Source organism: Lacerta agilis, chromosome 17 (assembly GCF_009819535.1).
Source record: "Lacerta agilis isolate rLacAgi1 chromosome 17, rLacAgi1.pri, whole genome shotgun sequence".
NCBI lineage: Eukaryota > Metazoa > Chordata > Lepidosauria > Squamata > Lacertidae > Lacerta > Lacerta agilis.
In genome coordinates, this window is record NC_046328.1 from 25,261,175 (window position 1) to 25,288,396 (window position 27,222).

General features: G+C 51.5%; 2 protein-coding genes across 2 annotated transcripts; one reads left to right on the forward strand and one right to left on the reverse strand.

Moving 5' to 3' along the window:
• The first annotated feature begins 1,764 nt into the window (after positions 1–1,764).
• On the forward strand, positions 1,765–5,828 carry GPHA2 (glycoprotein hormone subunit alpha 2). Its single transcript, XM_033135787.1, has 3 exons — positions 1,765–1,872; positions 3,588–3,772; positions 5,601–5,828. Exons 1-3 carry the CDS (start codon positions 1,776–1,778, stop codon positions 5,700–5,702), a joined length of 384 nt encoding a protein of 127 aa, XP_032991678.1. The 5' UTR covers positions 1,765–1,775; the 3' UTR covers positions 5,703–5,828.
• A 2,344-nt stretch (positions 5,829–8,172) lies between these two features.
• Positions 8,173–25,502, reverse strand: PPP2R5B (protein phosphatase 2 regulatory subunit B'beta). The gene is made up of 13 exons (XM_033174386.1): positions 25,277–25,502; positions 19,295–19,491; positions 18,382–18,483; positions 17,747–17,839; positions 16,755–16,885; positions 14,971–15,030; positions 13,674–13,782; positions 13,426–13,479; positions 11,846–11,896; positions 11,560–11,679; positions 10,485–10,612; positions 9,809–9,910; positions 8,173–8,371 (listed from the first exon to the last, which is right to left on the reverse strand). Exons 1-13 carry the CDS (start codon positions 25,473–25,475, stop codon positions 8,224–8,226), a joined length of 1,494 nt encoding a protein of 497 aa, XP_033030277.1. The 5' UTR covers positions 25,476–25,502; the 3' UTR covers positions 8,173–8,223.
• Positions 25,503–27,222: the final 1,720 nt, after the last annotated feature.

Sequence of the window (27,222 nt, forward strand, 5' to 3'; positions counted from 1 at the left end):
TTGATTTAAATTCGAATGAGAGGGAGGAACAGGGCCTTGACCAGTGCCAAGGGGACTGTCAGAGAATGCCATGTTGCCAGGAGGAGATAACACTGGGGTTGGTAGACTTCCAATGAAACTCACTCATTACATTGTTAAACTATGGAACTCACTGCCACAGGAGGCAGTGAATGGCCACCAACGTCATGGCCAGAGGCAGGAAATGCTTCTGAATACCACTTGCTGGAAACTGCAGGAGAGGAGAGGGCTCAAATCCTGCTGGTGGTATGTTTCCCTTGTGGGTGGGCCACTGTGAGAACAGGATGCTGGACTAGATGGGCCACAGGTCTGATCCAGCAGGCTCTTATTGTGTTCTTAACACGCCTCAGCCAAGGCTCCCCCTACATTCTGTGCTTTTTCTTGCACAGATATTCTGTGTTGGGTGCGGATTGCAGGTGTTTAGGGGAAGTCTAGCTAGCCAGCTGTGGGCTCGGTTACTGCAAGGCAGCAGGGCCCAGAACAGCAGAATCATTCCAGGAACTCTGAAGGCTAGACAAGTTGTGGCGCTTGGGTTTCAGTGGGGCTTCCGTTTTGGCAGATGGGTGGGCAGCTGCGTGAGTGGCACCGGTTTACTTCTCCCAGTCAAGATGAAGTGGGTGGGGAGACAAGGGAGGTGGGAGCTTAAAAAGGGAAGAGCCCAGGTGAAGAGGAGAGGCAGCCACCTGAGCTAGAGACACCTCTCGGGAATAGAGACAAGTCAAAAGTCTGCTTTGTTAGTGGGCTGGAATAATTCCATCAAGCTCTGCAGGTAAGTGCAGTTTGCAAGGATCTGGGTGATGCAAACTGACCTGGGATTTTGGGCAAGTCACAGTCAGCCATGGAGCGATGTTGCAAGGGATAAAAGTTGCAAAATAAAGCTTAACTTTATCCACTACTTTTTAATGTAGTTTACCTATGGAACTCGCTGTCACAGGAGTCAGTGATGGCCACCAACCTAGACAGCTTTAAAAGAGGGTTGGACAGATTCATGGGGGCAACGACGGCTACTAGCCACATTGGCTATGCTCTGCCTCCACAGTTGGGAGCAAAAATGCTTCTGAATACCAGCCGAGAGTTGCTGGTTTCCCACAGGCATCTGGTTGGCCACTGTAAGAGCAGGATACTGGACTAGGTGGGTCACTGGCCTGATCCAGCAAACAAGTTCTTTTGTTCAAAACCACTTTGCACACCCAACATGATGCGCAAATGGCATGTCCCGATTGATTGGCATGCAAACAGACCTGGAGAGGGCGGGGCAGGGGACTTGCAGGCTGGGCTTGATGCTGCAAATAGGATATCTGAAGGGCTGTTCCATGGAGGATGGAGCAAGCTTGTTTTCTGCTGCTCCGGAGGGGAGGACCTGAACCAAGAGATTCAAACGGCAAGGAAGGAAATTCTATCTAAACATTAGGAAGAACCTTCCGACAGTAAGAGCTGTTTGACAGTGGGATGGGCTTGCCTGGAAGGTAGTGGACTCTCCTTCCTTGCAGTTTTTTTAAACAGATATTAGATGGCCACCTGCCAGGGATTCTTTAGCTGTGATTTCTGCATTTCAGGGGGTTGGACTAGATGACTTTTGGGGGTCCCTTCTCAACCAACAGTTCTGTGTGTGTTGTTTTGTGCTCTCTCTCTCTCTCTCTCTCTCTCTCTCTCTCTCTCTCTCTCTCACACACACACACACACACACACACATACACTGATGTTGCTTTGTGTATTTGCCAATGCCAAGCCTCTCTCTTTCAGAGACCCCAGAGGCAATGCCAACTCTCCTCTCTGCCGCCATCCTCTTGGTGCTGCTGGCCACAGGCTGCTGGACTTCTGAAGCCACCCCTGGAGTCGGTTGCCACCTCCATCGTGAGCTGCAGGCCTTGGGGGTTAGGGGGGAAAGCAGCCAGTCCTCAGCAAAGAAGCGGTGGGGAGGGAAGATGCCTGGGCCCTTGCTGAGACACCCAGCCTCGTTCGCTACTCACACCTGTAGGGCCTGGCGTCCAGCGTTCACAAGTGTCTTGCTCAATTGGCTGCGAATCCTGCCTTGCAGGGGGGTTGGACTAGATGATCCTTGGGGGTCCCTCCCAACTCTACAATTCTAGGATTCTATAATAAAAGTTCTGGGCTGGCCCCAGCAAAGCTATGCAATTTCGTGGATCAATGCAGCAGCAATACCAATCCAAACCCTTTCAGAAGCAGTGGGTTCAGTGCCATAAAGACCAACAAAACAGGAGACCTTCCAGGGATTTGAGCCCTGCTGGGAATGCAAGGATCTCAGCCTGGGAAGGCAGGAGACAACAAAACGGGAAACTCTTGCCTTTTTTTGTCAAAGCAGGTTTTTGGATCATCCTGGATTATCACCAATTATTTAGAATCCATCCTTGGTGGATAGGTTCACGATAAGATTCCCCCCGCCCCAAAAGAAAATAATAGAGAGCATATATTAAGAATTTGAGATTTTGATTTTTAAAAAAACTCAAAACAATAACAGGAATGTTATTACCATAGGCCAAGAAAAGCCCCTTTCCTCCCTTCTTTTTTAAAATTGGAATACCCTTTGTATTGCGCATAACTGCTGTGTGGGGTGGAGTGGGCAGTAGGGAGACTGGGGGGCCAGAGAGGGCCACATCTGGCCCTGAACGAGATGGAGAACCCCAGCCTTGTTCTAAAGCAAAATCATTCCTTCCTTTGGCATGTTTTAAGGGTGCCATGTGTCCTCTTTCCCCCCAGGACGTCCTCTTTTTCAGGGGTAAAATTTCTGCCTGGGTGGATTTCTTATATTTGCAAAAATGTCTTTGGCTATACTTTCTGGATGAGACATAGACATAACTGGTGGTTGAAGATTTGCTCCCCCCCCCTTCTCCTGCCCCTTCCCCAATACTGTATATCACAGCTTCTATAGCCTACATATAGCAGGGGAACCTAAAATGAGTCATCATAGCGTCCTCTTTTTTGCGTTTCAAAACATGGCAACCCTAATTATATACAGACACATTTCTTTTGCTTATTACTAGCTATCTGGGGTGTCAAAACTATTTAAGTCGGCTAATGATTTGTGTTTTTTTGAGGAATAGAATTAATAGTGGTTCTCAAAGTGGATGGTAAAGCCCCCTTGGGGGCTGCTAAGAGGCAAAGGGGCAGCAGGGGGGGGGGCGCTAGAGGTGTAAATGGCCATCAGACTTTGAAAAGCAGGTATCAATGGATCAAGTTCATCCATTCTGCTGAATTAATTAAACTAGTTTTAATTGGGTTTTGAACAAAAGTGCAATTTATTATTACTGTGCTTAATTTTTGTGTGCTGGCATCTTCCTCTCTAGGGTGTGCAAACCACTCTTCTGAATGATGCTATTTATAGGGTGGGGTGGGGGGCACTGGGAACTAAGGGGGTGGTGACCCAAAAAAGTTTGGGAATCCCTAGTCTAAAACCAAGTTCAGGAGCAGCCATGAACGAGGTTCCCTTCCAAGCAGCACATAACCAGCTTGGAGACCCAACAGCCTTGGCTCAGCGTCTGCCCTGGAAGTCACTGGTCAGCCTTTGCCGTCCACCCACAATTGCCCTGCTCTTCCTCCTCCTCTCCCAGCTTTCAGCGTGACCATCAAGAGTGACCCCCGAGGGAGCTGCCGCAGCAGGCAAACGGTCCAGGCCTGCGTGGGCTACTGCGAATCCAGCGCCTTCCCCTCCAAGTACTCCGTCCTCCTGGCCAGCAACTTCAAGCACAACGTCACGTCCGTCTCCCAGTGCTGCACCATCGCAAAGATGCAGAAGGTGAGTAAAAGCGGACACCCATCTAAGTAACTGGAACTTACACACACCCTGCAACCGGAGTTAAACCGCAAGCACAGAGTTAAACAGTGGAACTCACTGTTGCAGGATGCACACCAACCTGGATGGCTTCAAAAGAGGATTGGGCAAATCCGTGGGGAATAAGGCTATTGGTGGCTAATAATAATAATAGTAATAATAATAATTTATTATTTATACCCCGTCCATCTGGCTGGGTTTCCCCAGCCACTCTGGTCGGCTTCCAACTGAATATTAAAAATACAGCATCAAACATTAAAAACTTCCCTAAACAGGGCCGCCTTCAGTTGTCTTTTAAAAGTAAAATAGTTGCTTATTGCCTTGACATCTGCTGGGAGGGTGTTCCACAGGGCAGGCGCCACCACTGAGAAGGCCCTCTGCCTGGTTCCCTATAACCTCACTTCTCGCAGCGAGGGAACCTCCAGAAGGCCCTTGGAGCTGGATCTCAGTGTCTGGGCTCTGCCTCCATTGCATACCCTCCAATATTTGTCTGATGAAATAATAATGATAATGATTTGTTATTTATACTTTTGCCTGTCTAACAGGGTTGCCCCAGCCACTCTGGGCAGTTACCAACATATTTTAAAAACATAATTAAAACATTGAACATTTTTTAAAAAAACTTCCCCATACAGATGTCTTCTAAAGGCTGTAGTTACTTTCACCTCCTTGGCTCTGGATTTGCGTAATTCCATACCATCCAACATTTCTCCGCTGAAAACAGGAAAAGCAGGACATTCCGGGATCAAATCAGAAACCGGGACAGCTTCTGTAAATCCGGGACTGTCCCTGGAAAATAGGGACACCTGGAGGGTCTGCTGACACTGTTGGGGCAGCAATGCTTTAGAATACCAGTTGCTGGAAGCCACAGGAGGGGAGAGGGCTCTTGTGCTCGGGGGTCCTGCTTGTGGGTTTCCTAATGACATCTGGTTGGCCGCTGTGAGAACAGGATGCTGGACCAGATGGAGCCCCTTTGGCCTGATCCAGCCGGCTCTTCTTATGTTCCTATAACTGGCAATGTGGTGATGGAAAAGGTGGTGGTGGCTCCAGCCCCTCCTGCTTGGTTGGTTCAGCCAGTGGAGGCAGAGAGAATGATAGGCACCAAGTCAGACCCATTGGTTCATTTAGCTCAGTATTGTCTACACTGACTGGCAGCAGCTCTCTGGGATTTCAGACGGGAATCTCCCCCAGCCCTCCCGGGAGATGCAAGCGGGGGTTGAAACCGGGACAGAGGCCTGGTTAGAAAAGGGGCTGAAGTCAGAGCAGGAAAAGCCAGCCCCCCCCCCCCAGCATGGTGCTGAAAACGCCAAGGTTTCAGATTTGATCCCCGTATGGGACAGCTACATAGTCTTGCAATGCAGGGGGTTGGACTAGATCATTGTCAGGATCCCTTCCAAATGCAATTCTAGGATTCTACCATCCTAGAAGTGTAGAATTGGAAGGATACCTCCAAGGGTCACCCAAGTCCGACCCGCGTAAGGCAGGAAGCACAGCTAAATAATCCCCGACCAACGACCATCCAACCTCTGCTTAACCATCAGTGAAGGAGAGTCCACCACCTTCCAAAGTACAGCTCTTACTGTCAGAACGTTCTTCCTAATACTTAGTTGGAATCTCCTTCCGTGTCATTTGAATCCGTATGTTCAGGTCCTCCCCTCTGGAGCAGCAGAAAACAAGCTTGTTCCATCTTCCATGTGACAGCCCTTTAGATAGCTGAAGATGGCTCTCCTTTCACCTCTTCTCTTCTCCTGGGCTAAACATGCCATCTTCTGCTCTTTTCTTTCTCCTACAGATAAAGGTGCATCTGCGTTGTGGGGGCACCCGGCCCGAGACCATAGAAGTCTTCACAGCAAAGACTTGCCAGTGTGACGTGTGCCGCCTCTCCAGATACTAGGGAGTCGGCGGTAGCCATTCCTGCTTGCGGCCTTTCTATGCTATCAATTGCCGGCTCTCACTACCCTGGCCTCCCCCTTCCCCTCTCCCAACCAGGGTTTGCTTAATTCAAGGATGTAGCCCAGGGGCAGCTCAAACTCAACTAGCCTGAAGGCTGCAGTGGCGGGAGAGGCCAGGACCACTCCCCCCCCCTCGAGGGGGCTCTGCCCCACAAGTCGCAAACAAAAGCAGGCAGAAGAAACCTTTTGTGGAAACAAGACGGATATAAATGAAATAAAAATATAAAACCACAACCATGATTCTCCCACATCTTTTCACCATTCAGATCTCAGAGGCATCAGTGCCACCTGCCCAGCCACGCTACCCCACCCCCCCAAGCCACTGACATCAGACGTCAAAACCAGCCGTGACATGGAAGGTTTATCTTTATTGAATACAGACTCGTCCAGCAAAAGGAACACAGGGCAAGGGCGAAACTTTTAATAAATAAGACCGACGATGCCCCTGCCCCCCCCTTCAACAAAATAGCTCTCTTCTGCAGCATCCTCCCCCCGCCCCACCCCAGCCCTGGGTGCCTCGGGGCCTCCCCCCCTGTGGAAACTACACAAGTGTGGCATCTAAATAGACTATAGAAGAGGAGGTGTCCCCAGATACTACAGTGCCCAACTGGCTTCAGTGTTCTGCTAAAAAATAAAACTGTAATACACTCAATGCCCCCCCCCTTCCCCAAAATAACCACCCAGTGACTATTCTTCTGGTTACAGATAATGTTTTGAGGTCATCATGCCGAGCAAAGAGGGAGGGGTGGCAGTGGTGGCAGTGGGGAGCTTTTAACCCCTCCCCCTGCTCCCCCCCCCACAGATACTAAACCCTTTGGTGGAGGGGGAATGATATAGTCAGCAAACCAAGGCCTCCCCCCCACACCCCTTTATCGCCACCACAACAACAGCACCCTAGTATTTTGGACCTGGAACACCCCAGATGTTTCTCCCAGCTACCACCAGCCCCAGTCAGCGATGGCGGAGTCCCACAACACCAAATGTTGTCTCCCCCGCCCCCGCCCCCCCCCCGCCGCAAGACCTGAGAGAGGAGGAGAAGATTGCAGCCACCGCCTCCCCCTCCTCCTGCAGAGAGGTGGTACATCCTTGTCTGCTTACCCTTGAAATGTCCTGACCCTCACAGCCCCCCCACCAAAAAAACTCAATTTCCCAGCAAGCATTTCCTACCCACCCCACCCCACCCATAATTAGAGGCATCCCTGCTTTCCACCTGTGCAACAACCAGCCCTTCTAAAGTGCAGGAGTTTGAACACTCTTCTCCCGTCGAGCTCGCCCCATCCCCCCCGCCCCTCTAATTTGCGGCTCCGGTGGGAATAGGGAGCTGAACGGGGAATGTGTTAAGAGCTACGCTCCATCTTGGGGGGGGTAGGGGGCTGTGAGAATCTAAGCAAAGTGCACCTGAGTCTCTCTCTCTCTCTCCCCCCCTCCTTACACACACGCTCCTGACCACCCGAGGATGCAGAAGTGTGAAAACTATAAAAGCCCCAGAGGGGAGGAATCTCTTCCAGGGGGACACGCACCAACCTGCCCACCGCCCCCCCAAATAAACTGCTGAAGGGGGAAAGCAGCTGCCAGCCCCCCCCCCCAGCCCTAAACCCAGAGGGAAAGAACCCCAGTGCGCTCCCCCCCCTCCCGTAGAGTCCCATGAGAGCATGCATAGGCCCAGATCCTTCTCAACCGTGCCATTTCTGCTTTTGTGGAAAGTCCTCTTCCACCTTTCCTCCCCGAAATCCTGCAAATTGGGGGGGGCGCGCAGACATAACAGGGGAAGGGGGGTGGAGAAATGCTGCGGCTCTTCCACTTGGGGAGGGGGGCAGCAGTTTAGGGCTTGAAACCACCAGACTAGGCCTTGGTGAACAAGGTCCTCAGAGATAGAGGGAAGCTACCCTCCTTTACCCCTATGCTCCCCAATAGGGAGCCAGGGAGCCCCCCCAAATCAGGACACCCCCCATTGTTTTGTGCTCCCCCCTCTTCCCAAACAGAAAGCCCCAGCACTATGGGGAGGGCAGTTTTGGATCAAGAGGCCTATTGCTTAATCTTGCTTTGGGTACCACCCACCAGATCCCCACCACCCCACCCCAAACTCTGGCCTCACAGCTCTTAAAACTCCCCCCTCACCACCGTTCTTCCCCCTCCCCAAAACAAGCCCCTCTGACGCCTCCTTCTGCCCACACCCAGCAAACATAGCCATGCACTCAGACCATTTTGCTTCACAGCCACAGCAAACAGGGGCCTCCTCCGTGGTCACCCCCCTGGGTGGGTGGGTGAGTGGGTGGGGGCCAGGCCCACCCCCCCAGGAGGAGCAAAAGGCAGGAGCTCTGGTTTGGCACAGGCTGGTTGGGGGTGGGGTAGGGAGCGTCCGTCTCTCTGGGATGGGCCCTGCACCCGGGCGGGCTGTTCCCACAAGCCACAGTGGGTGGGGAGGGCAGGGGGTGGGGGGCTCCAGGGGAGGGAGGGGGGCTCCTAGCTGGCCCCTCCGCTCTGCACAGCCAGGGAGTGCTGCAGGTTTAGGCGGTTCATCTTGGCCTCTTCCAGTCCTTGCAGCTTCCGCAACTGCAGCTCGTCGAGCTGCCTCCAGAGCTCCTGGCGTTCCTTCGCCTTCTTCAGTTCCCTGGGAGCAGAGAAATTTAAAAGGAGAGGGAGATGCAGCGAAGGATGCAAATTGTTGCAGTTCCTGAATCATGGGGGGCTGGAGTAGATGACCACTGGGGGACCCCCTTCCAACTCTAAAGTTCTATGATACGGCATGCCGTCTTCCAAGGGTCGGCGTTTGGAGTGAGCCAAGAGAGTTTTGTTATTTGGGGTCTGTATTCGAATTCCCAAAGGTTTCTTGGTATTTTCCGTAACTACAGCTTGTTTTTTGGGGGTTTTTTTTTGGCAGAATGGTTCTTTTTGGCTTTGTATTCAGAACAGAAAAAAGAATGTGCTTCCTTCAGAAAGTAAACTGTGGAACTCATTTCCACAGGAGGCAGCTGAGGGCCACCAACCTAGATGTCTTTAAAAAGAGGACTGGATATATTTGTGGAGGAGAGGGCTACCAATGGCTAGCCACAACGGCTATGCTCTGCCTCCACAGTTTGAAAATGGAGAATCATAGAATTGTAAATAAATAAACAAACAAATAAACAAATTATTATTATTTATACCCCGCCCATCTGGCTGCGTTTCCCCAGCCACTCTGGGTGGCTTCCAACAAAAGATTAAAAATACAATAAAACAACAGACACAGTTGGAAGGGACCCCTATGGGTCATCTAGTCCAACCCCCTGCAATGAAAGCATCTCAGAATCCCTGACCGACGGCCATCCAACCTCCGTTGGAAACCCTCCAGTGAAAGGGAGTCCACCAATTCCTGAGGGAGTACTTTCCAGTGCCTAACAGCTCTCCCCCTCAGAAAGTCATCCTTAATGGTTAGTCAGAATCTCCTTTCTTGTCATTGATTTGGGTCCACCCCTCTGGAGCAGCAGAAAACAAGCTTGCTCCATCTTCCCTGTGGCAGCTCTTCAGCCAGCCTATCCCCTCTCAGTCTCCTCTTCTCCAGGCTAAACATATCCAGCTCCCTCAACTGTTCCTCATAAGTCTTGGTTTCCAGGCCCTTGATCACCTTGCTCACTCCATCGGCCCATATTCAAGCTTGTCAATATTCTTCTTAAACTGGGGTGCCCAGAAAGGGACACAGTATTCCAGTTGTGGTCTGACCAAGGTAGAATAGAGCAAGACTGTTACTTCCCTTGATCTGGACACTATACTTCTGTTGATGCAGCCTAGAACTGCATTCAATTTTTTTGCTGCTGCATCACGCTGCTGACTCATGCTAAGTTTGCGGTCTGCGAATACCCCTATATATACTGTGCTTTCACATGTGCTGCTGCAAAAGATGCAGAGAAGATCAAGAACCTGAGGGGTCCCTGCAGATTGTGCTAGACTCCCAAATCCCACCGGCCCAAGCCAGCAGGGTATAAATGCTCCCAATGAATATTCATAAATAAACAGGAGAAGCTGCCCAGACTTGCAATTTCTCTCCCTCGTCCGCCACGTAGACACTTACTGCTGTTTTTCCACCTTGTAGGAGGCCGTAAGTTCATCGAATAGCTTCCCGTTCATCTCCATAAAGGTCTTGAGGACATTGTAGACCAGAGAAACAATGGTCCTGGAAAAGGGGGTGGCAGTGCCGGGGGGGGGGGAGAGGAGGAAATCTGGATGTTACACCCCAGGGCTGCTAAGCCACCTCCAGCCCCACCCCATCAGTCAACAGCTGGATATCTTTCAACCTAAAAGTGGGTCCCCTTCTGCTTACTGAGGCCCTGGAAGGTGTAGCCAGCCTTACACTTAGAGAGACAGTGCGGTGGAGTGGTTAGAGCCTAAGACTAGGGCCTGGGAGAGACCAGGGTTCGAATCCCCGCTCAGCCATGAAGCTCACTGGCTGACCTTGAGCTCAGTCAATGCCTCTCAGGTAGCCTAACCTACCTCACAGGGTTGTTGTAGGGGATTAAAGGAGGTGGGAAGAACCATGTCTGCCACTTTTAGCTCTTCAGAGAAAAAGCTAAGAGCAATAAATAAATAAAAGTGATACAGGGCAGGATATAAATCTGTGGCCTTTCCCCAAAGTTGGGCGATGGGAGCAATGAGGCTTTGCTGGCGACTGGGGGCAGAGGGACATTGCAGGACTGGTCTACCTCCACCCCAGGGGTCCTGCAGGCACCCCAACCCAGGCAGCCACTTACGGGTTCCAGTGCTCCTTGGAGACGCGGTAGAGGGTGCCGAAAATGGTGGGCAGCACCGTGTGGCAGTTGTCCTCAACCAGGCTCAGGATGTACTCGTTGTTCCAGAAATACAGAGCCCGCTCTGCAACCTGGAGCGAGAGGAGGGCTCAGAGGGGAGGAAGGCTACTACTGGCCAAAATGGCTACTCTCTACCTCCACGGTCAAAGGCAGCAATGCTCCCGAATGCCAGTTGCCAGTTGCTGGAAACCGCAAATAAAGCGCCCCCCCTATGTACAAAAATTCAAAGTTTCTTCCAAGCTGTTTCACGCAGTAAACATGTTGTACCCAGGTATGCATGTCATGGAGAAAGGGAATCAAGAAACGTTTCTATTCCTCACTCATAACACTAGAACTGGTGGGCATCCAGTAATATTATAAACTGCATGTCTTTTGTTTTCCAATTTGATCCTTTTACATGGATTCGTATGTATTGTGGAATCTTATGCACATTATTTTTTATGGGTTACAGTTTGGTTATTTTTCACTGTAATTGTTAAAGAGTGATTTTATGTTTAATTACCGTATTATTTGCCAGTATTTAATTTTATTATGCGCTGTTATATTCTAATGGATTATTGAATGCTTAATGCTTTAAAATAAACAGCTTAAATAAAAACAAAGCACGTTTTTATTATGATTTTCTTTTTGGTATTGGATCAGGTTGTTTATAAGGTGTGTGATCTCTGCTGTATAGTTTGCTGTTTCTTCAACTTGTAAACCGCCTTTAGAATGGCGGCAAACAAACTAGAAGTGGGAGGAAACGGAATGAAATGGAAATTGGATGTCGGAAGACTCAGATAAAAGGAAGTCCTCTTTCATGCAGTACAAAGTTAAACTATGGAACTCATTCCTGCAGGAGGAATTACCTAATTTGGATAGCCTTAAAAAAGAGGATTGGGCAATTTCATGGAAGTGAGGTATCGGTGTGCCCTCCCGCCGCTGTCCTCTCAAAAATAGCCAAACCCGCAAGCTGAATGAGCACTGGCTTCATCTCCCCTCCCTTCACCCCACCCCCCTGCCGCTGCCCCAAGAGCACCTGGAAGTGGGGGCTGGCAATACACCGAGCCACTTGCTTGAAGAGGGGCTCCTGAATCTTCACAAACTGAGAGGGCTCAATGACATCCAGAATCTCCTCGATTTCTCCCAGGAACATCACCTGGGTGGACATGCGGGCAGGGAAAGGTGAGCAGAATAGGTTGGGATTAGGCTGGGATGCAGGCACTGGCGGTGCCACTGGGCCAAGATGGGGAAACAGCACCAAGGCTTCCCCCACCTGATCCTTCCTCCACTCACACCCTCCTCCCCACCTGACCCTTCTGTACCTCCTTCTGGGTGCAGGTCTTCGGCCAGTACTTCAGAAGGCCACGTATCACCTGGGAAGGTGGGGAGAGAGGTCAGAACATGGAAAAGTTAAGACACACATCCCGGAACTGGCCTAATGATAATAGTATACTGCCCTGACCTCCTTCCGCAGGGCCTGTAAGACAGAGTTATTCCGCCTGGCGTTTAATCTAGCCTGATCCCCTATTCCCTTTCCCCTTCCCTTTTTTCTGAAGAAACCCTTCTGGGTCCCTACATTAAAATTCCTCCCTGGTCTCCCTACTGGCCTAGCATGACTAACCTGGCCAGTTAGCCCTGGTGATCCCACTGGTGTTTGTTTTTATGCTGTTTTTTAAGTTGTTTTAATCATTGTCCTATATTTGTTGTTAGCTGCCCTGAGCCCGGTTTTTGGATTGAGAAGGGTGGGAGAGAAATAAAAATTTATTTATTTATTTATTTATTATTACTATTATTATTATTCCCATAGATTTCAGGGCAGTTCACAACATAAAATTGCAATATAAAAAACACAAAATACAGAATAAAAATAGGAGCAAAGAAAACCCAATAACAACCCCCCCCCCCGGTATTGCCAGGTCAACTTAACAGTTTTTCAAAAACGTATGTTAATCCCCCATTTCTGAAATGGGGAGTGGGCCCTTCCTAGGAGAAGACTCACACCCCCCCCTTTCCCCATCCAACCCTGGTTTTATACCTCAGTGGTACAGTCCATAGTTCAGGGGTCGGGCATGTGTGCTGTATGCAGAAGGTCCCAGGGGTCCAATCCCAAAGGGCATCTCCATGTAACGGCTGAGGAAGAGCCTTCTCTGAAACCCCGGAGAGCTGCTGCCAGTTAGTGTAGGCAGTGTAGGTGAATATATGGTTGGACTTGGGAAAGGGCAGTTTGCTGTTTGTAGCAACACTTGAGGACTAGCATCTGCAGCTAGAGGATCCCCCCCGCCCCGAGAAGAGCAGTAACTAGGTTGGGTGGGGAATGATCTAGTCTAAGGCAATTTCTTCTGCTCAGCCCTTTCCCCCCAGAGAAGCCCCCCACCAACCTACCAAACCCACTGGGCTATTTTCTGCCTTCCCCGCCCCTCAATCCAGAGCCTCCTCTTAGAATCACAGAATTGTAGACACCCAAGGGTCATCTAGTCCAACCCCCTGCGATGCAGGAATCTCAACTAGATCATCCATGACAGATGGCCGTCCAAACTCTGCTTAAAAACCTCCAAGGAAGGAGAGTCCATCACCCTTCCCAGGGAGTCCGTTCCGCTGTTGGACGCCTGTTTCCCTCAGAAAGTTCTCCTTAACGGCTAGTCAGAGTCTCCTTCCTTGTCATTTGAATCCTTTAGTTCGGGTCCCAACACCTGGAGCAGCAGAAAACGAGCTTGCTCCATCCTCCACGGGACAGCTCTTCAGATATTTGAAGGTGGCTGTCACAGCATCTGTCATTTTCTGTCTAAATATATGCAGCTCCCTTAACCGTTTCCCCATAGGACTTGGGTTTTCTCCTCCCCCCCAACCTGCTGCTCTGCTGCACCCCACAACCAGCACCCCACACGGCAAAATCCCGACTCACGTGCTCGGTCAGCGTCGCGTCTTTCTCCAGGAACTGGACCACGCAGTAAGCCAGCTGCAGGAGACAAAGCGGGGGTCAAGGGCCGGAGGTTAGAGCTCGGGGACACCCAAGTGCACCCCCCCTCCCCACAACCCCCACCAGGCACCCAGGCATCACTCCACTGCAGATCTTCCCCACCTCACAGCAGAGGCCCCTTTGGCCATCATGGGAGACCGGGGGGGGGGGGGTCCCTGCAGTGTGAGGCTCACCTGGGCGTGGAAGATTGAGAGGGACTTCACAGAGTGCAGCGGGATGAGGACCCGGACCAGGAACTGCTTGTGCTCCGTCTTCAGGGGCAAAGCAAACCCGTTGATTATACTGGGGAGGGGAGGGAGGAAACACAGTGGGAGGCATCAAAGCCGGTGCCGTGAGACACCCGTTCCGCAACTGCAAGAAATCGATCTCTTTAGTGTGGGGCACTAACAGCTTTGGAACTCCCTGCCTATTGATGGCGACATCAGGCAGGCACCTTCACTGCATACTCTTTGGCGCCTGCCGAAAACATTTCTGGTCAGACAAGCCTGCCCAGATATGCAGATGTGCGTTTTTTTGTTTATTGCTGGCTTTAAATCTTTGGGATGTTTTAATTGTTTTCAGTAATTGTTTTTCTTTTCCTTTTTGCAAACCGCTTTGAGGTTTTTGCAATAAAGCGGAATATATACATTTTTTTGCAGCAAAATAAATAAATAGAAAACTGGGGGAGGGAGTGGTTGGGAATGCTGCTGTCCCCCAAACAGAGGAAGGAACACCCCCTTGCCTTTTCTCCCGAGTAGCTCTGAGAAAGAGGAGCCCTCGACTCCCATCTTCAACACCTGACTGCTGGCAGGGCAGGGCGGTGGGGAGAAGAAACCAGCACTACTGTTCCTATGCCTCTCCATCCATCACTCCAAAATTCCCTGGACTTTACAGGAAATGTAATTTAAATTTGTTAAAATACTGACATTTCACCCTTCCTTTTAATTTATTATTATATATATATATTAATTATAAGCGAAGGGAAAAATTATAGAGGGGGGGGGGAGTAAGAAAGAGGCAGGAGAAGATGCCGAAAGAAAACCATTGTGCAGCACCCACAGAATACGAATACAGCATAAGCACTGTTGTCGTTTAACAAATACTTCTACATATTTGGGTAAGGAAATGCCGCGGCAGTCACCAGTGCGATGAAGGCGAGGTGGATCAAACAAAAACGCTTGAATCTGAAAACGTGGCAAAATAAAGTAAAATAAAAACAGCGTGAGCTTGTGGATTGTATTGTCATGCAACCCGGACTCCTGAGTCGTGGGTGACGGAGCACATGGCTGAGCTTCCGATGACTCAGCGTCTTGCCCTTTTGCTCCACCCACAGCAGCAGAAGCAGCAGCAGCAGCCAGGAAGGAGCCCAGCTGGTGTATGGCGGAAGCTGAAGGGGAGAGGAGGGAAGGAAAGAGGCCCCGCAACATTCAACAGAGGCAGGAGGGTGCAAGCTCTGGCTGACGCCCGTCCTCCATATCCTAAGGTGCTTACCTTCCCAGGATCTCAAGCAGCTCCGCCACGCCGTTGAAATGCTCCATCTCGTAGATAAATCTGGGGGTGGGTGGGTGGGGGGGTGAGAGGTAGGGATCTCATCATCATCACGGCCACCAGCTTTTCCACCTGCCTTGCCCCACCCCACATACCCCGCCTGGGACCATTGTAAGGCAAAGATGCTGCTGAAGTATTCTTCATTTTTGTTTATTCTGTTTATATCCCCGAGGAGCTCAAGGCGGCTCACGCGGTTCTTCCTCCGCTCTTCATTTAATCCCCACAACAGCCCTGCGAAGTAGGCTAGGGCTGAGAGTGAGCAACTGGCCCAAGGTCACCCAGTGAGCTTCGCGATGCCCGAGTGGGGATTCGAACCCAAGCCTCTCCCAGAGTCCGGCACTCTAACCACTGCACTACCACGGGTTCTCTTCTCTTAACCTTTTTTTTTTGCAGGGACTGTTCCTGGCCTTTCTGGCAGGAACGGAGCCATGTTGGGTTTTTAATATAGTTGAAATGCTTTGCATTTGTATCTGCCTGTATACTGTTATCAGTTTATTCTTGTGAGCTGCCTCAGAAGCCTTTTCGGCTGAAAGGCTGCATATAAACAAACAGCAGCATCACATCACATCACCACAGCCGCCTTCAGGTTGGGGAGAAAGCAGAACTGCTACGTGGGCTCCACTGCCACTTTCTGCCCAGATCCTCTTCTTTCCTAGCCCAGCTAGCATGGGTGCTGTGATGTCAAGTTGGCCCACAGGAAGGGTATTCAGGGCACCAGACCAGTGTAAGCCCCTCCTACCTATAGCTGTCAACCTTTCCCTTTTTTGTGGGAAATTCCCTTATTATAGCATTGGGAAACAGCAGGGAGGGTTGACAGCTATGCAAGTCCTACCACAGAATCCTAGAATTGTAGAGCTGGAAGGGCCCCCAAGAGTCATCTAGTCCAACCCCCTGCAATGCTGGAAATCTTTCTGCCCAACGTGGGGCTCAAAACCACGACCCTGAGATTAAGAGTCTTGTGCTCTATCGACTGCGTGTTGCTAGACTACAACTCCCACCCATTGGCCATACTGGCTGCTGGGAGTTGGGTGTCCAACAACATCTTGTTCTCACAGTGGCCACCCAAGGGAATCCTGCAAGCCAGATTCGAGTACAGGAACACTCTCTCCTCCTGCGGTTTCCAGCAACTGGTATTGAGAAGTATTATAGAGGCACAACACAGACATCATGACTAGTAGCCCTTGCTAGCTCAGTTGGTAGAGCATCAGACTCTTAATCTCAGGGTCCCCACTGGAGGGAGTTGGGCTAGAGCAGGCATAGGCAACCTTCGGCTCTCCAGATGTTTCGGACTACAATTCCCATCATCCCTGACCACTGGTCCTGTTAGCTAGGGATCATGGGAGTTGTAGGCCAAAACATCTGGAGAGCCGAAGGTTGCCTATGCCTGGGAGGAACCTTGAGGTTCCTTCCAACTCTATGATCTACACGAATCCGTGCAATCCTCTTTTAAAGCCATCTAGGCTACTGCCTCCTGTGGGAAGGAGTTCCAAAGTTTAACTTTGGCCTGTGTGGAGAAGATACTTTCTTTTACATGTTCCGAACCTTCCAGCATTCGGATGCAGGCCACCTGCAAATCCCCTTCTTGGCCAGAAAAGAGGATGGCAGCGAGACCTGAGCAACTGCTTCTGACCACACCGAGTGGGCAAAGTGGTGGGGAGAGAAGCCTGTGCTGCAGGAGGCCAGGATGTGGAGCAACCCTGGGGTGGAGCAGAGAAAAGAGGACTCACCGCAAGAAAATGTTGTTGCACTGCTTTCGGATGTAGGCACGCAGGCCCAGGAACTTGCCATAGACGCGGTGGAGGATGGTCTTGAGGTATTCGCGCTCCCGAGGGTCCTCGCTGTCGAAAAGCTCCAGTAGCTGAAGGAAACGGAGAGGGGAGAGGAGGAGTCAGAGCAAATGAGCCTGGAACGTCCCCTGTGAAACTCCTGGAGAGTTTCCTGGGCCTTCTACTGAACACCAGGTGGCGGCTCCCCAAGCTTCCAGCACAGCTGGGAGATGCCAGTGACTTAGCTTGCTGCCTTCTGCAAGCAGAGTCATGTGTACAGCCTAAGATTAGCCCAAAGGGGGTCCTGGCACAGCAGCCTGTTCTCACCGTGGCCAACCAGGTGCCCCAGAGGGAAGCCAAGCTTGTATTGTGATTTTACTATTTTCTTGTTGGGTGTTGCCCAGAATGGCTGGGGCAAACCAGTCAGATGGGTGGCATATAAATTATTATTATTATTATTATTATTATTATTATTATTATTATTATTATTATTATTATTATTATTCGGTGCCCCATTTCCATGGAGGGCATCCAGCTCCTTCCTGGCCATGTCCTATTTATTTACGTCTAAAAATATTTATGTGCTGCTGCCTGTTTTAAAAAATGTCAAAGAAGTTTACGACAAGGATGTCTGCATACAATTAACATGCACACACAAAAAAAGCTTTAGAATCAGAGACCATCAACCATTACAAAAACATGCATTCTCAATTGCCCGCATATGTTTGATGGAACAGAAAAGTTTTCCACAGGCGTTTTGGAAGTCAAAACAGCCTCATTTCTCTGCAGTACCACAACAGAGTCACTGCAGAAGGAGCAAGGCTTGTGACCCACCTGCGAAGAGGACTCGCACTCGATGCCCAGTAACCTGGCTTTGCTGCCCCAGGCACACACACACACACACACACACACACACACTCCTTTGCTCAGCCTTCTTGCTCCTTCTCACTCACCAGCAATACAAATTTCTGGTCTATGTAACGCTTGGCGACCGAAGGTTGGAAGTCTGGGCTCTCGAGAAACCGGAGGAAAAATTCATACACAAGCTGGGAAGAGGTAGAGAGATGGAGCCATTAATCGCCACCACAAATTCTTCCAGTTCCCCGCCCCCACGGCACTTTTGTCCCCCCCCCCCAAATTTAGGCCACCTTCCCTTTGGTTCCATAAACTTATCCCTGGTGCCCCCTTACCATATCAAACGCATTTTTCAGAATAGCAGTTTGCACAACCCACAAAGAAAGATTTTAGCACAATAAAATTAAAGGCAACCACAATTAATTGCACATTTGTTCAAAACCCAATTAAAACTATTTAGTTTAATTAATTAAAAAAAACAATCTGGTGATACCAGCTTTTCAGATAGTCATTTACACTTCCAGCATATGCCCCCCCGCTGCCCTCTTGACTCTTGGTGCCCCCCACCACTCGCCATTACAAGTAAACCCACCACCCACTTTGGGAACCACTGGTTTAAGGCATCCACCAGCAAGCCAGGGGTGGAGGTGGCTAAGATTGCACCCACTTCTTTTCTGCCGCGCAGGCAAAATGACACATGCCCACACGAGGCAGCCCCACTGAGGAGTCCTACCTGGAGATGTGGCCACGAGGGTTCTAGGTTGGGCTCATCCTCTTCGGGGTCAAACTCAGGGTTCTCGCTGGGTGGAAGCGTCCGGAAAATGTTGACGGATATCTGTAGGGAGGGGAGAGAAGAAATCAGCCAAGCTGTAAAGCAGGCATAGGCAGACTCAGACCTCCAGATGTTTTGGGACTACAACTCCCATCATCCCAAGCTAACAGGGCCAGTGGTCAGGGATGATGGGAGTTGTAGTCCCAAAACATTTGGAGGGCTGAGTTTGCCTATGCCTGCTATACAGACTAGTTACCACTTCAAGCAAGCTGTTCTAAACCCCTGCAAGGTAAACCCCTGCCCCCAATAAAAATATACTCCTCGAGCTTCTGGCTTTGACAGGGACCAGCCAGAAGCCCAAAGAATCTCAGGGAAAGGGCAATGAGATCATTCACAGGGGTTGCCAACATAGTGCCCATAGCTGCAATGGCACTGTTATGAGATCTTCCCTGGCACCCTACTATTAACTTCAGAGAGAAGTAAAAGGAGGGAGATCATTGCCTGTACTTGCTTGTATAATAGTCAGCACTTCTGTCCAGAAAGGCATTATTACTTTTCAGTGTGTGTGTGTGTGTGTGTGTGTGTTAACCCATACACATTAAATGCAGAAATGGAACAGGAAAGATTTGGAGAGTGCTCCATCCATCCCTAACTGGAGGTCATTTTGCCTCCCCTTGAGTCACAATCTGTGCCAGGGGTCTCTTGCTCAAGCTGGCAGAACACATTCCTAGCCTTCAGCCTCCCTGGCTGTTGCCAGCGACCAATGCAGCCTCCCCGGCTGCTGCCAGTGACCAGCAACCAATTGAGTTGCCCTGCCTGTGCTGGTTTGTGTGGCAGGGGAGCCCATCCTCTTCCCTCCCCTCTCCCTGCTTACCATCTTGATGATCTCAGGGTAGAGCGGCTCAATGAGGATGCCACGGTTGGTGGCCACGCACTCCACCAGCTCGTTGAGGGCTGCTCGCTTGATCTCTTTCCCCTTCAGGTCAGCGACACAGTCAAGGAAGTCGAAGAGGACGGAGCACTGCTGCAGCTTCTTGCACAGGAGGTCGTGCAGCTCTGAGACAGGAGCATCTGCAGGGGGGAGGAAGCGACCACACACACAGGGCTCAGCAGGTGCTTGCGCAAGAGGAGCTGGGGCTCAAACATGCTGGCCGATTTCACCCTACAACAAATCAAAGCCCCCTTCTCCGTAATCCATTGGGGCGGCCCGATTGCAGCTATTTAGTGGCAGAGAAAAAGCAGGCTATGTGCATTTTTGCTCTGTTTTAATTATTTGTAAGGAAAAGGCTGTTGGCCAGGGTGGGGAGACACTTGTTATGCACGCAGAGGGTTCAATCCATGTCACCCCCAGGAAGGGCTGGGAAGAAGAGACCCATCTGAAACTCTGGAAATGCAAGTGGACAAATAACCTGAGCTGGCAAAAGGTGGTTCTGGGGGAAGAAAGCACAGCTCCACAGACAGAACACCAGCAGGGTTGTGCCCTTTGCAGGAGCCCAGGGAACATGCAACAGGTAGGACCAGGGGTTGGGCGTGCAGGGCAAACAAAGCTCCCCATGCCAGCCCAACCCTTGCCACTGCCGCCCCCACCGAGCAGAGAGCATGGAGGGTTCACAGGGCCAAACCGCCTGCCCCCCATGCAGGGAGGAGCCTGCTGGTCCTGCCGATGTAGCCTCTGCCAGGTGCACCCCCCCCCAACACTGGCCAGGCAGCCATTCAGCAAGCAGGGGCGCAGTGGCAAGGCCAGACCAGAACCCAGAGACCCCCAGTGGCAACTTTGCAAGACCCACAATTCCAGACAGCAGAACTTGCCTTCTCCAAGGTGAGACTATGGGCCCATGTGGTTTGGGACACTAGCAGGCAGTCCCCAGGGTTATAAACAGGGGGCATTCCCAGCCCCGCCAGGCGTTACCAAGATGGTAAGCTGGGGATTGAACCTGGGACATCCTGCATGCAAGGCTGTGTTATGGCTCTTCCTGAAACCAAGGTTGTTGTTCTTCCTTTCATTTTTTTTCTCCAGTTATTTCCAAGTATTGCAATAAAAACAGTTTCCAAGTACAGTTTCCACCACCATGTTTAAACCACATTAAGTGGCGCTTTACTGAATTCTTTCCCTAGATTAAATATTTTGTTTCCAACGCACCTGAAAAGGCTTTGTATTTATACAGCATAGAAAATGAACACTGCGTAATTTTTTTTTAAAAAAAAATATTCAGTATAAAACAAACATGTTAAATCAGATCTCCAGCAATTTAGTGCAGTGGGGAAAATTTCCGATCCAAAAATTTCCAGAAAACACACATCATTCTCTGGGGACGACCACCTTGGCAAGTCAGAGCTGCCTGTCACTTTTGCCTAACAATGAGTTAAGAGCCAGCAATGCCTGCTCTCTAACTCCTTGGCTGTGGCACCAATAAGCCATTTCCTCAGTTGCAGGCACCAGTAAACTCCGCAAGACACTAGTCCTGTGCGAGGTCAAGGGTGGAGTGGCACACTCAAACGCTCGGCCTTCCAAAATTAAACAAGCCTCACCCAACTGGCCCTAGTCATCCTGGAGAGCCCACCTCAGCCTTTTCCTTGACAGGGAGCTGGGCCCACTCCAGAAGGTGCCAGGCTGGGTGCTTTCCCCAAAAACAATGGGAGGAGCAAAGACCAGCCATTCCCAAACAGGGAAACGAGGCATTGGTGAACTGATGAGCACTTGGAAAGCACCAAGAGCGCCCCAGGAGAGCAGGAAGTCAAGGATGAAATGCAGCAGTTACTTAACAAATAAATATCAGGATCTTAGAGGTGGAGGGTTGGGAAGGCTGAAGTCAGTTTTAAGCAGGATGCTGCTATTACACTTAGTTATACAGGTATTTGACGTGAATTGTTTTTGATCAGCTGGATTGTTTCGGTCTACTTTATTTTGCTGTTAACTGCCCTGTAACAGTGTTTGGTGTGTGTGTGTGTGTGTGTGTGTGTGTGTGTGTGTGTCTGAAGGGCAGTATAAAAGCACCCTAAAAAATAAGACAGACTCAGGCACACAAGCCATACTGCTGCTGCCTCCTCTCCTTACCCCTTGGGGCAAGAAGCAGCCCTGGGAATCCCCCTGGGAACTGTAACCATGGCAGCCATAAGGCTGATCAGCCACATCCGGAGACAGAGATGATGAGCAGCTCTGAGTTCTGGGATCAGTAGGGATGCAGGAATATTTTGGGGGGGGGGGGCGGGACTGCCTAGATGAATGCAATGGGCATCTCCCAAGACTTGAGAACCTATTCCGGTTTTGTCTCCAAAGTCAAAAAATATTTATGCCTGCGGAGGAAGAGAGAGTCTAAAATGTATTTTGAAACTGAGCAGCATTCAAGGCCAGGAAACTGAGAGCAGCTGAAGAGAGCCATTTCTGCCCCCGGCCCAGCATGAGGCCAGACGCTCCTGTTTCCCACTTACCATTTTATCATGATTACTATTAATTATTCACCCTGCCCAGGGTGCGTAACAATAATTAAAACAACATTTAAGGACAGTTTAAAGCAGTACGAAATCACAGAAGGTGGTTCCTAAAAATAAACATGTATAAATAAATATGCCATCTCAAGTGTCAAAAGTCAGGGTAAAAGAGCGTCTGCAGCAGAGTGGTTTTAAATTTTGTATAAATCTGATGCTGTGCAGCTAACGTGGGCTCCTTCTGGAGGAAGGTTAGGGCGAAAAGCCAATATATTAACCAAATCGAAGGAAACCAAAACCTGGGCATTAAAACAGCTTCTATTGCAGTCAGTTACGGGGCGGGGCGGGGCTGGCTACTCACTCTGCCTCCCACTTTTGGAAACAATATATGAATTTTTGGTTGTCTCTCCTGTAAATGGTCTATTAGATGAATATGTTTTGTGCTTCTGTTGACTTATGGTTTGTTGATGATTCATTGTTCTGTGATTGTATTTTAGCTCATGCAACCCACCCTGGGACCTTAAGAGCAGGCAAGAAATACCATTAATAAATAAAGATGGCATTTCCTCATTCCAAGATGCCTCTAATAGAGAAGCCAGCAGGACACTCCAGTCTGGCATAGAGGAAACCTTTCTTGATGTTGCAACTCCACCTCAATAAGTCAACAGTAAGGCCTGGCCCAGTGTTTGAGGGGAGGGGGGGTGGCTAATGAAACTCTGCCCGATTTTACTATGCTTCCCACCGAGTTAATGCATCATCTGTTTTCATCGTTGCTGATTTTAGCTAATTGCCTGTTTGCAATGTATTTTGCGGCTGCTTTTATCCATGCTGAAGGCCACTCCGAGCTCACGGGCAGAAATTAATCTGTTATTTCCATTATTATGTGTTTATTTGCAACACACAAACCCCACCCACCAACTCCCTCCTGGTTTTTAGTCAAATCATGGCCCCCTCCTGTGAGGACAGCGGCTTACAGGGCGTGGTGGAGGCTGCCTCAAAAGGTATGGGGACCAGGGTCCCCTCTGACACACACCTGCAATTTCAGCACTTCCTGGAACTCTGCCCCCTCCCCATTATCAGGCTGCTGCAGACCCCTAAAGGCAGGCCCGAGTGGGCAATTCTCTGCATGGTCACAGAAGCAATCCTCGGGATGGGAATACAGCATGTTGCTTTAATACTGGGTCAGAAATCTGTCCGTACCTGACAGACAGCAACTCTTCAGGGGTCTTAGGCAGAGAAAGGCATTTCCCATCACTTGCGGACTCTTTTCTTTTAGCTGAAAGAGCCATGGCGTTCTGCCTGTACAGGCACGTCTGAGCTGTGGTCCTCTCCCATGGGAGCTTACTTAGTGGCATAAGGACTCCAATGTGCACTTCTTGATGGAGCATGGCTACAGAAGAAGGCAGGATGCTTGGGGTTGCCTCCCCAGCTGAGGAGGAGGATGCAGAAGGGGTGGAAGATGCTGGCCTGGCCTGCTGGCTGCATCCAACAATACCAGAGCGGCGGCAGCAGCACGAGAGGGGACAACTCCCGGCTGCTGCTCTCAGTTGCAAAGTGGTACCCAAGGAGGACTGAGGAGCATCAGAAGAGCCTGCCAATTCAGTGCAACGGCCCACCAGGTCTGGCATCCTGCTCTTACAGTGGCTCGTATGGAAAACCCGCAAGGAGGATCCAAGCACAAGAGCACTCTCTCCTCTTGTGGCTTCCAGCAACCGGTGTTCAGAAGCATTGCTGCCTCCAGTTGCGGAGGCAGAGCATAGCTATCGTAGCTAGCAGTCGCTGACAGTCTGATCTTGCATGAATTTCTCCAGCCACCGCCTCCTGGGGGAGCGAGTTCCACAGCTTGACTATGCACTACGTGAAGAAGGACTTTCAGCACCAAGAAGCAGCCGCATCACTCCAGCCAGAGGTCCATAGGAAGCTGCTCTAGACAGTGTCAAACTATGGGTCCATCTGGATTATCCACGCCAACTGGCAGCAGCTGCCTAGGGTTACAAGCAGGGGGACCTTCCCTACTTGTGTGATGCGGATGGGGACTGGACCTGGGACCTTTTGCAGGTGCTTTGCTTTCTTACCCTGCTGGAAAGCCCCATTTGCCTGAATGTGCAAACTTCACCTGTGTGGCCACACAAGACTTGCCCCCAACACTCCGGTGCCCACCACCCCACACACTCAGCCCCCAATGACCCCCCCCCATGCAAATGAAAATGCCTTTAGCACAGTTGGTGAAACATGAGGCTCTTAATCCCAGGGTTGTGGGTTCGAGCCACACGTTGGGCAAAAAAATTCCTGCATTGCAGCAGGTTGGGCTAGATGACCCTTGTGGTCCTTTCCAACACTACAGTTCTATGGTTTTATGGTAAGCGGGGGGGGGGGGTGGCCCACAAGGCTTTCCAGTTGCATTTGCCTGATCACAAGTGGAAGCTCCCTGCACACCTTCCCCATGCGACTCAGAGGTCGGGGATTAAGGGGTGGTGGTGAGCATGATGCACATGAGGACACCGAGCATGGGCACCACTCCCTGAACCCCCAAACACGCCTGCAGTTTATGACTGCTCCACGTATGATGAATATTGTTCCCCAAACTGCATTTTACTTTGCTTGCCTCTTGCTCAAAGCTGTGATTCCAAAGTAAGCAGAGAGACCACAGGAGAGCTTTGCCACAAAGCTCTGGGCCTGCGTTTGGCCAGAGCCAAGCCCAATGCTCTCGGTGAGGTGAAGATGCCCTTCCCTGCAACAGGAAACCAGGGTTACCCTCCTGGAGCTCAATGTAAGAGCCTCTGAGGTGTTGTGGTTAGAGCGTCGGACCAGGACCAGAATTTGCACCCCTTTCCGTCATGAAGCTCACGGGGTGAGCTTGGGCAGGTGGTGGTCTCTCAAGTCTAACCCTACCCCACAGGGTTGTTGTGAGGATAGAACAAAACAGCAGATAACTAAGCATGGCACCTTGAGCTCCTCGCAAGGAAAGTGCGATAGAAATGTACTGAATCTGTAAAAATGATTAGGTACACGGTAAACCCATTTTTGGTGACCGAAACGAAGATCCAGATGTAATGGCACCTCTCGAAAGCTTAGCAATGAGGCGGTATCCCCAAACCAAAGATTGAGGGAGTCTCAACATAGGGCTTTCTTTGTCTAGGGTGTGTCCCCCAACTAACCACCCCCCCCCCTGCGCTTATGGCAGGCCTCTGCTGACATTAAGAGCTGTTGGACCTTGGAAGGTGGCAGACTCTCCTTCAGTGGAGGTTTTTAAACAGAGGTTGGGTGACCATCTGTCAGGGATTCTTTGGCTACAGTTCCCACATTGCAGGGGGTTGGCCTAGATGAACCGTGGGTGTTTCTTCCCACCCAATGATTCTGTGGCAGGTCTCCCTGCTAGGAGGACCCAGGTGTGGAGGCAGGCCCAGCCCTCTGGCCTCTGGGGACCTACCTTTCAGCAGAGGGAGAGGCGTGAGCTCCTGCTGGTTGCTCTGGTACCGGAACTGAGAGGAGCTGTGGGAGCGCCTCTGGCGGGAACGGCGGAGTGACCGTCGGGAGAAGCCGTCCACTTTGTCCGGGGGCGGCACAGGGGACAGCCCCGGGGAGGAGGGGCTGGTGGGGGTCACGGCAGGCGGGATCTTGGTCTCCATGTCGGCAGGCAGGTGAGCCCCCACTGCTGTGAGTCTATGCCAGGAGGGCCCTGGGGAGGAAGGGTGTCCTTAGTACCCCGCAACGGCGTCTGGCGTCTCCTTAGGCCTCAGGAGCAGCTGCCCCATGACACAGGCCGGGGCCTCCTTCTGCGGTCCGAGTCCTTGGCTCAGGGTCTCGTCGGCACGTCCAAGCCCAAGGGGGCTCACCTCCAGCGTGACTCCTGGCCTACTTGGCTGCCATGGCTGGACGACTAAGGGCCAAGATGAGCTGAATGCCAGCGAGGAGCATGGAGGGCAACCTCCCCCCCCAAGTTGTGGTGCAAGGGGCTGCAAAGGTGGCTTTTCCCAGATGTTGCAAAGGCCAACCTCAAAAAACAACAACACCTGGTGCCTTGCTGAGGTGAAAGTGGGCACCCCCCCCCCTCCACAGCAACCTGCTTTAACAGCTCCAGGCACAATCCGGGCGCAGGAGCCTGAGCCCAGGGGGCACCCCTCAAGATCTGCCACGGGGTCCAAGGGATTGGAGGGACAGCGCCCAGGCCAAGCGGCTCCTCTTCTTCCCCACGTCCAGGGGACCAGCCTGTGGGGCTGGAGAAGATGCAGAGGCCGTCTGTTTCCTAGTTCAGGCCGAAGGCGGCGGCGGTAGCGGCGCAGGAGGCATCCTGGGGGCAAGGAAGCAGGCGGGGCCGGCCTCCTGCCAGAGCCCCTTGTCGTCGTCGCCGTCGTCCTCCTTCCTCTCCCATGGGGCACCCGGCGGCAGCTGGCTCGCAGGAGGAGGAAGAGACGCCGCCGGGAGGGCGCCCGGCACGGCCTGGCTGTTTTCTCTATCCGGCGGCAGGTGCGGGCAGGTGCATTGCGCGGCCCCGGCGCACCGTCACCAGGAGTAGCAGCGGCAGCCAAGCAAGGCAGGCCCCTGCCTCTTTCCTCTGCCCTCCTCCGCCTTTGGCTCCTCTGCTGCTGCTAATGCAGCAGCAACGGCGACAGCTCCTGGTGCTGTTTTCCCCCGCGCAATGCAAGGAAAAGGAAGCGCGCGCGAGAGACAGACGGAGACCTAATCCCGGTGCAGCAGCAATAGCAGCAGAAGGCTAATACGGTGCGTGCGCGCGCACGCGCGTGCCCCCCCTCCTCCTCCTCGCTTCGGACCCAGCCCCAAAGCCTGCCTCCGCCTCTATTGCGCACGCGCACGCGCTCTGCCTTTTCCTTTGATGCGCTTCTCCTCGCTTAAGCTGTAACACTAAGTAACCTTCCCGGCCCACGTGACCCCCGCCGGAGAGCTCCCATTGGCCCCTTAAAAATAGAACCTGCGTCATCCGTTTAAGGGATGATGTCATCTCCACTGGCCATCCGAGGAGGAGGATGAAAAGTGAGGAAGGAAAGAGCTGCGGTGGCTGGAGAGCGAGGCCTGCCTTGCCCTATCAGGGCAGAAGCCCAGGCGCGCTCCAGACACGGCTGGGCTGCCTCCGCGCGCTCTGCAAGGAGTGGGGTGTTGCAAAAGCCCTGTGAGGTCACCTGCGCTGTCCCCTTGGCATTGGACCACGGGGGGGGGGGGGCTGGCTGTGTGGCAGAGCCCCTGCTTTGCCCGCTGGCGTCTCCAGGCAGGGCTGGCCTGGGAGATTGTCCCCCGCCAGTCAGTGCAGGCGGCACTGAGCTAGACGGATTAACGGTCTGACTTGGTATAAGGCAGCTTCCTACACCCACAATGCAAGGTTGGGCGGGCCTCTTCACCCAAAGCCTTCACTGCTCTTTT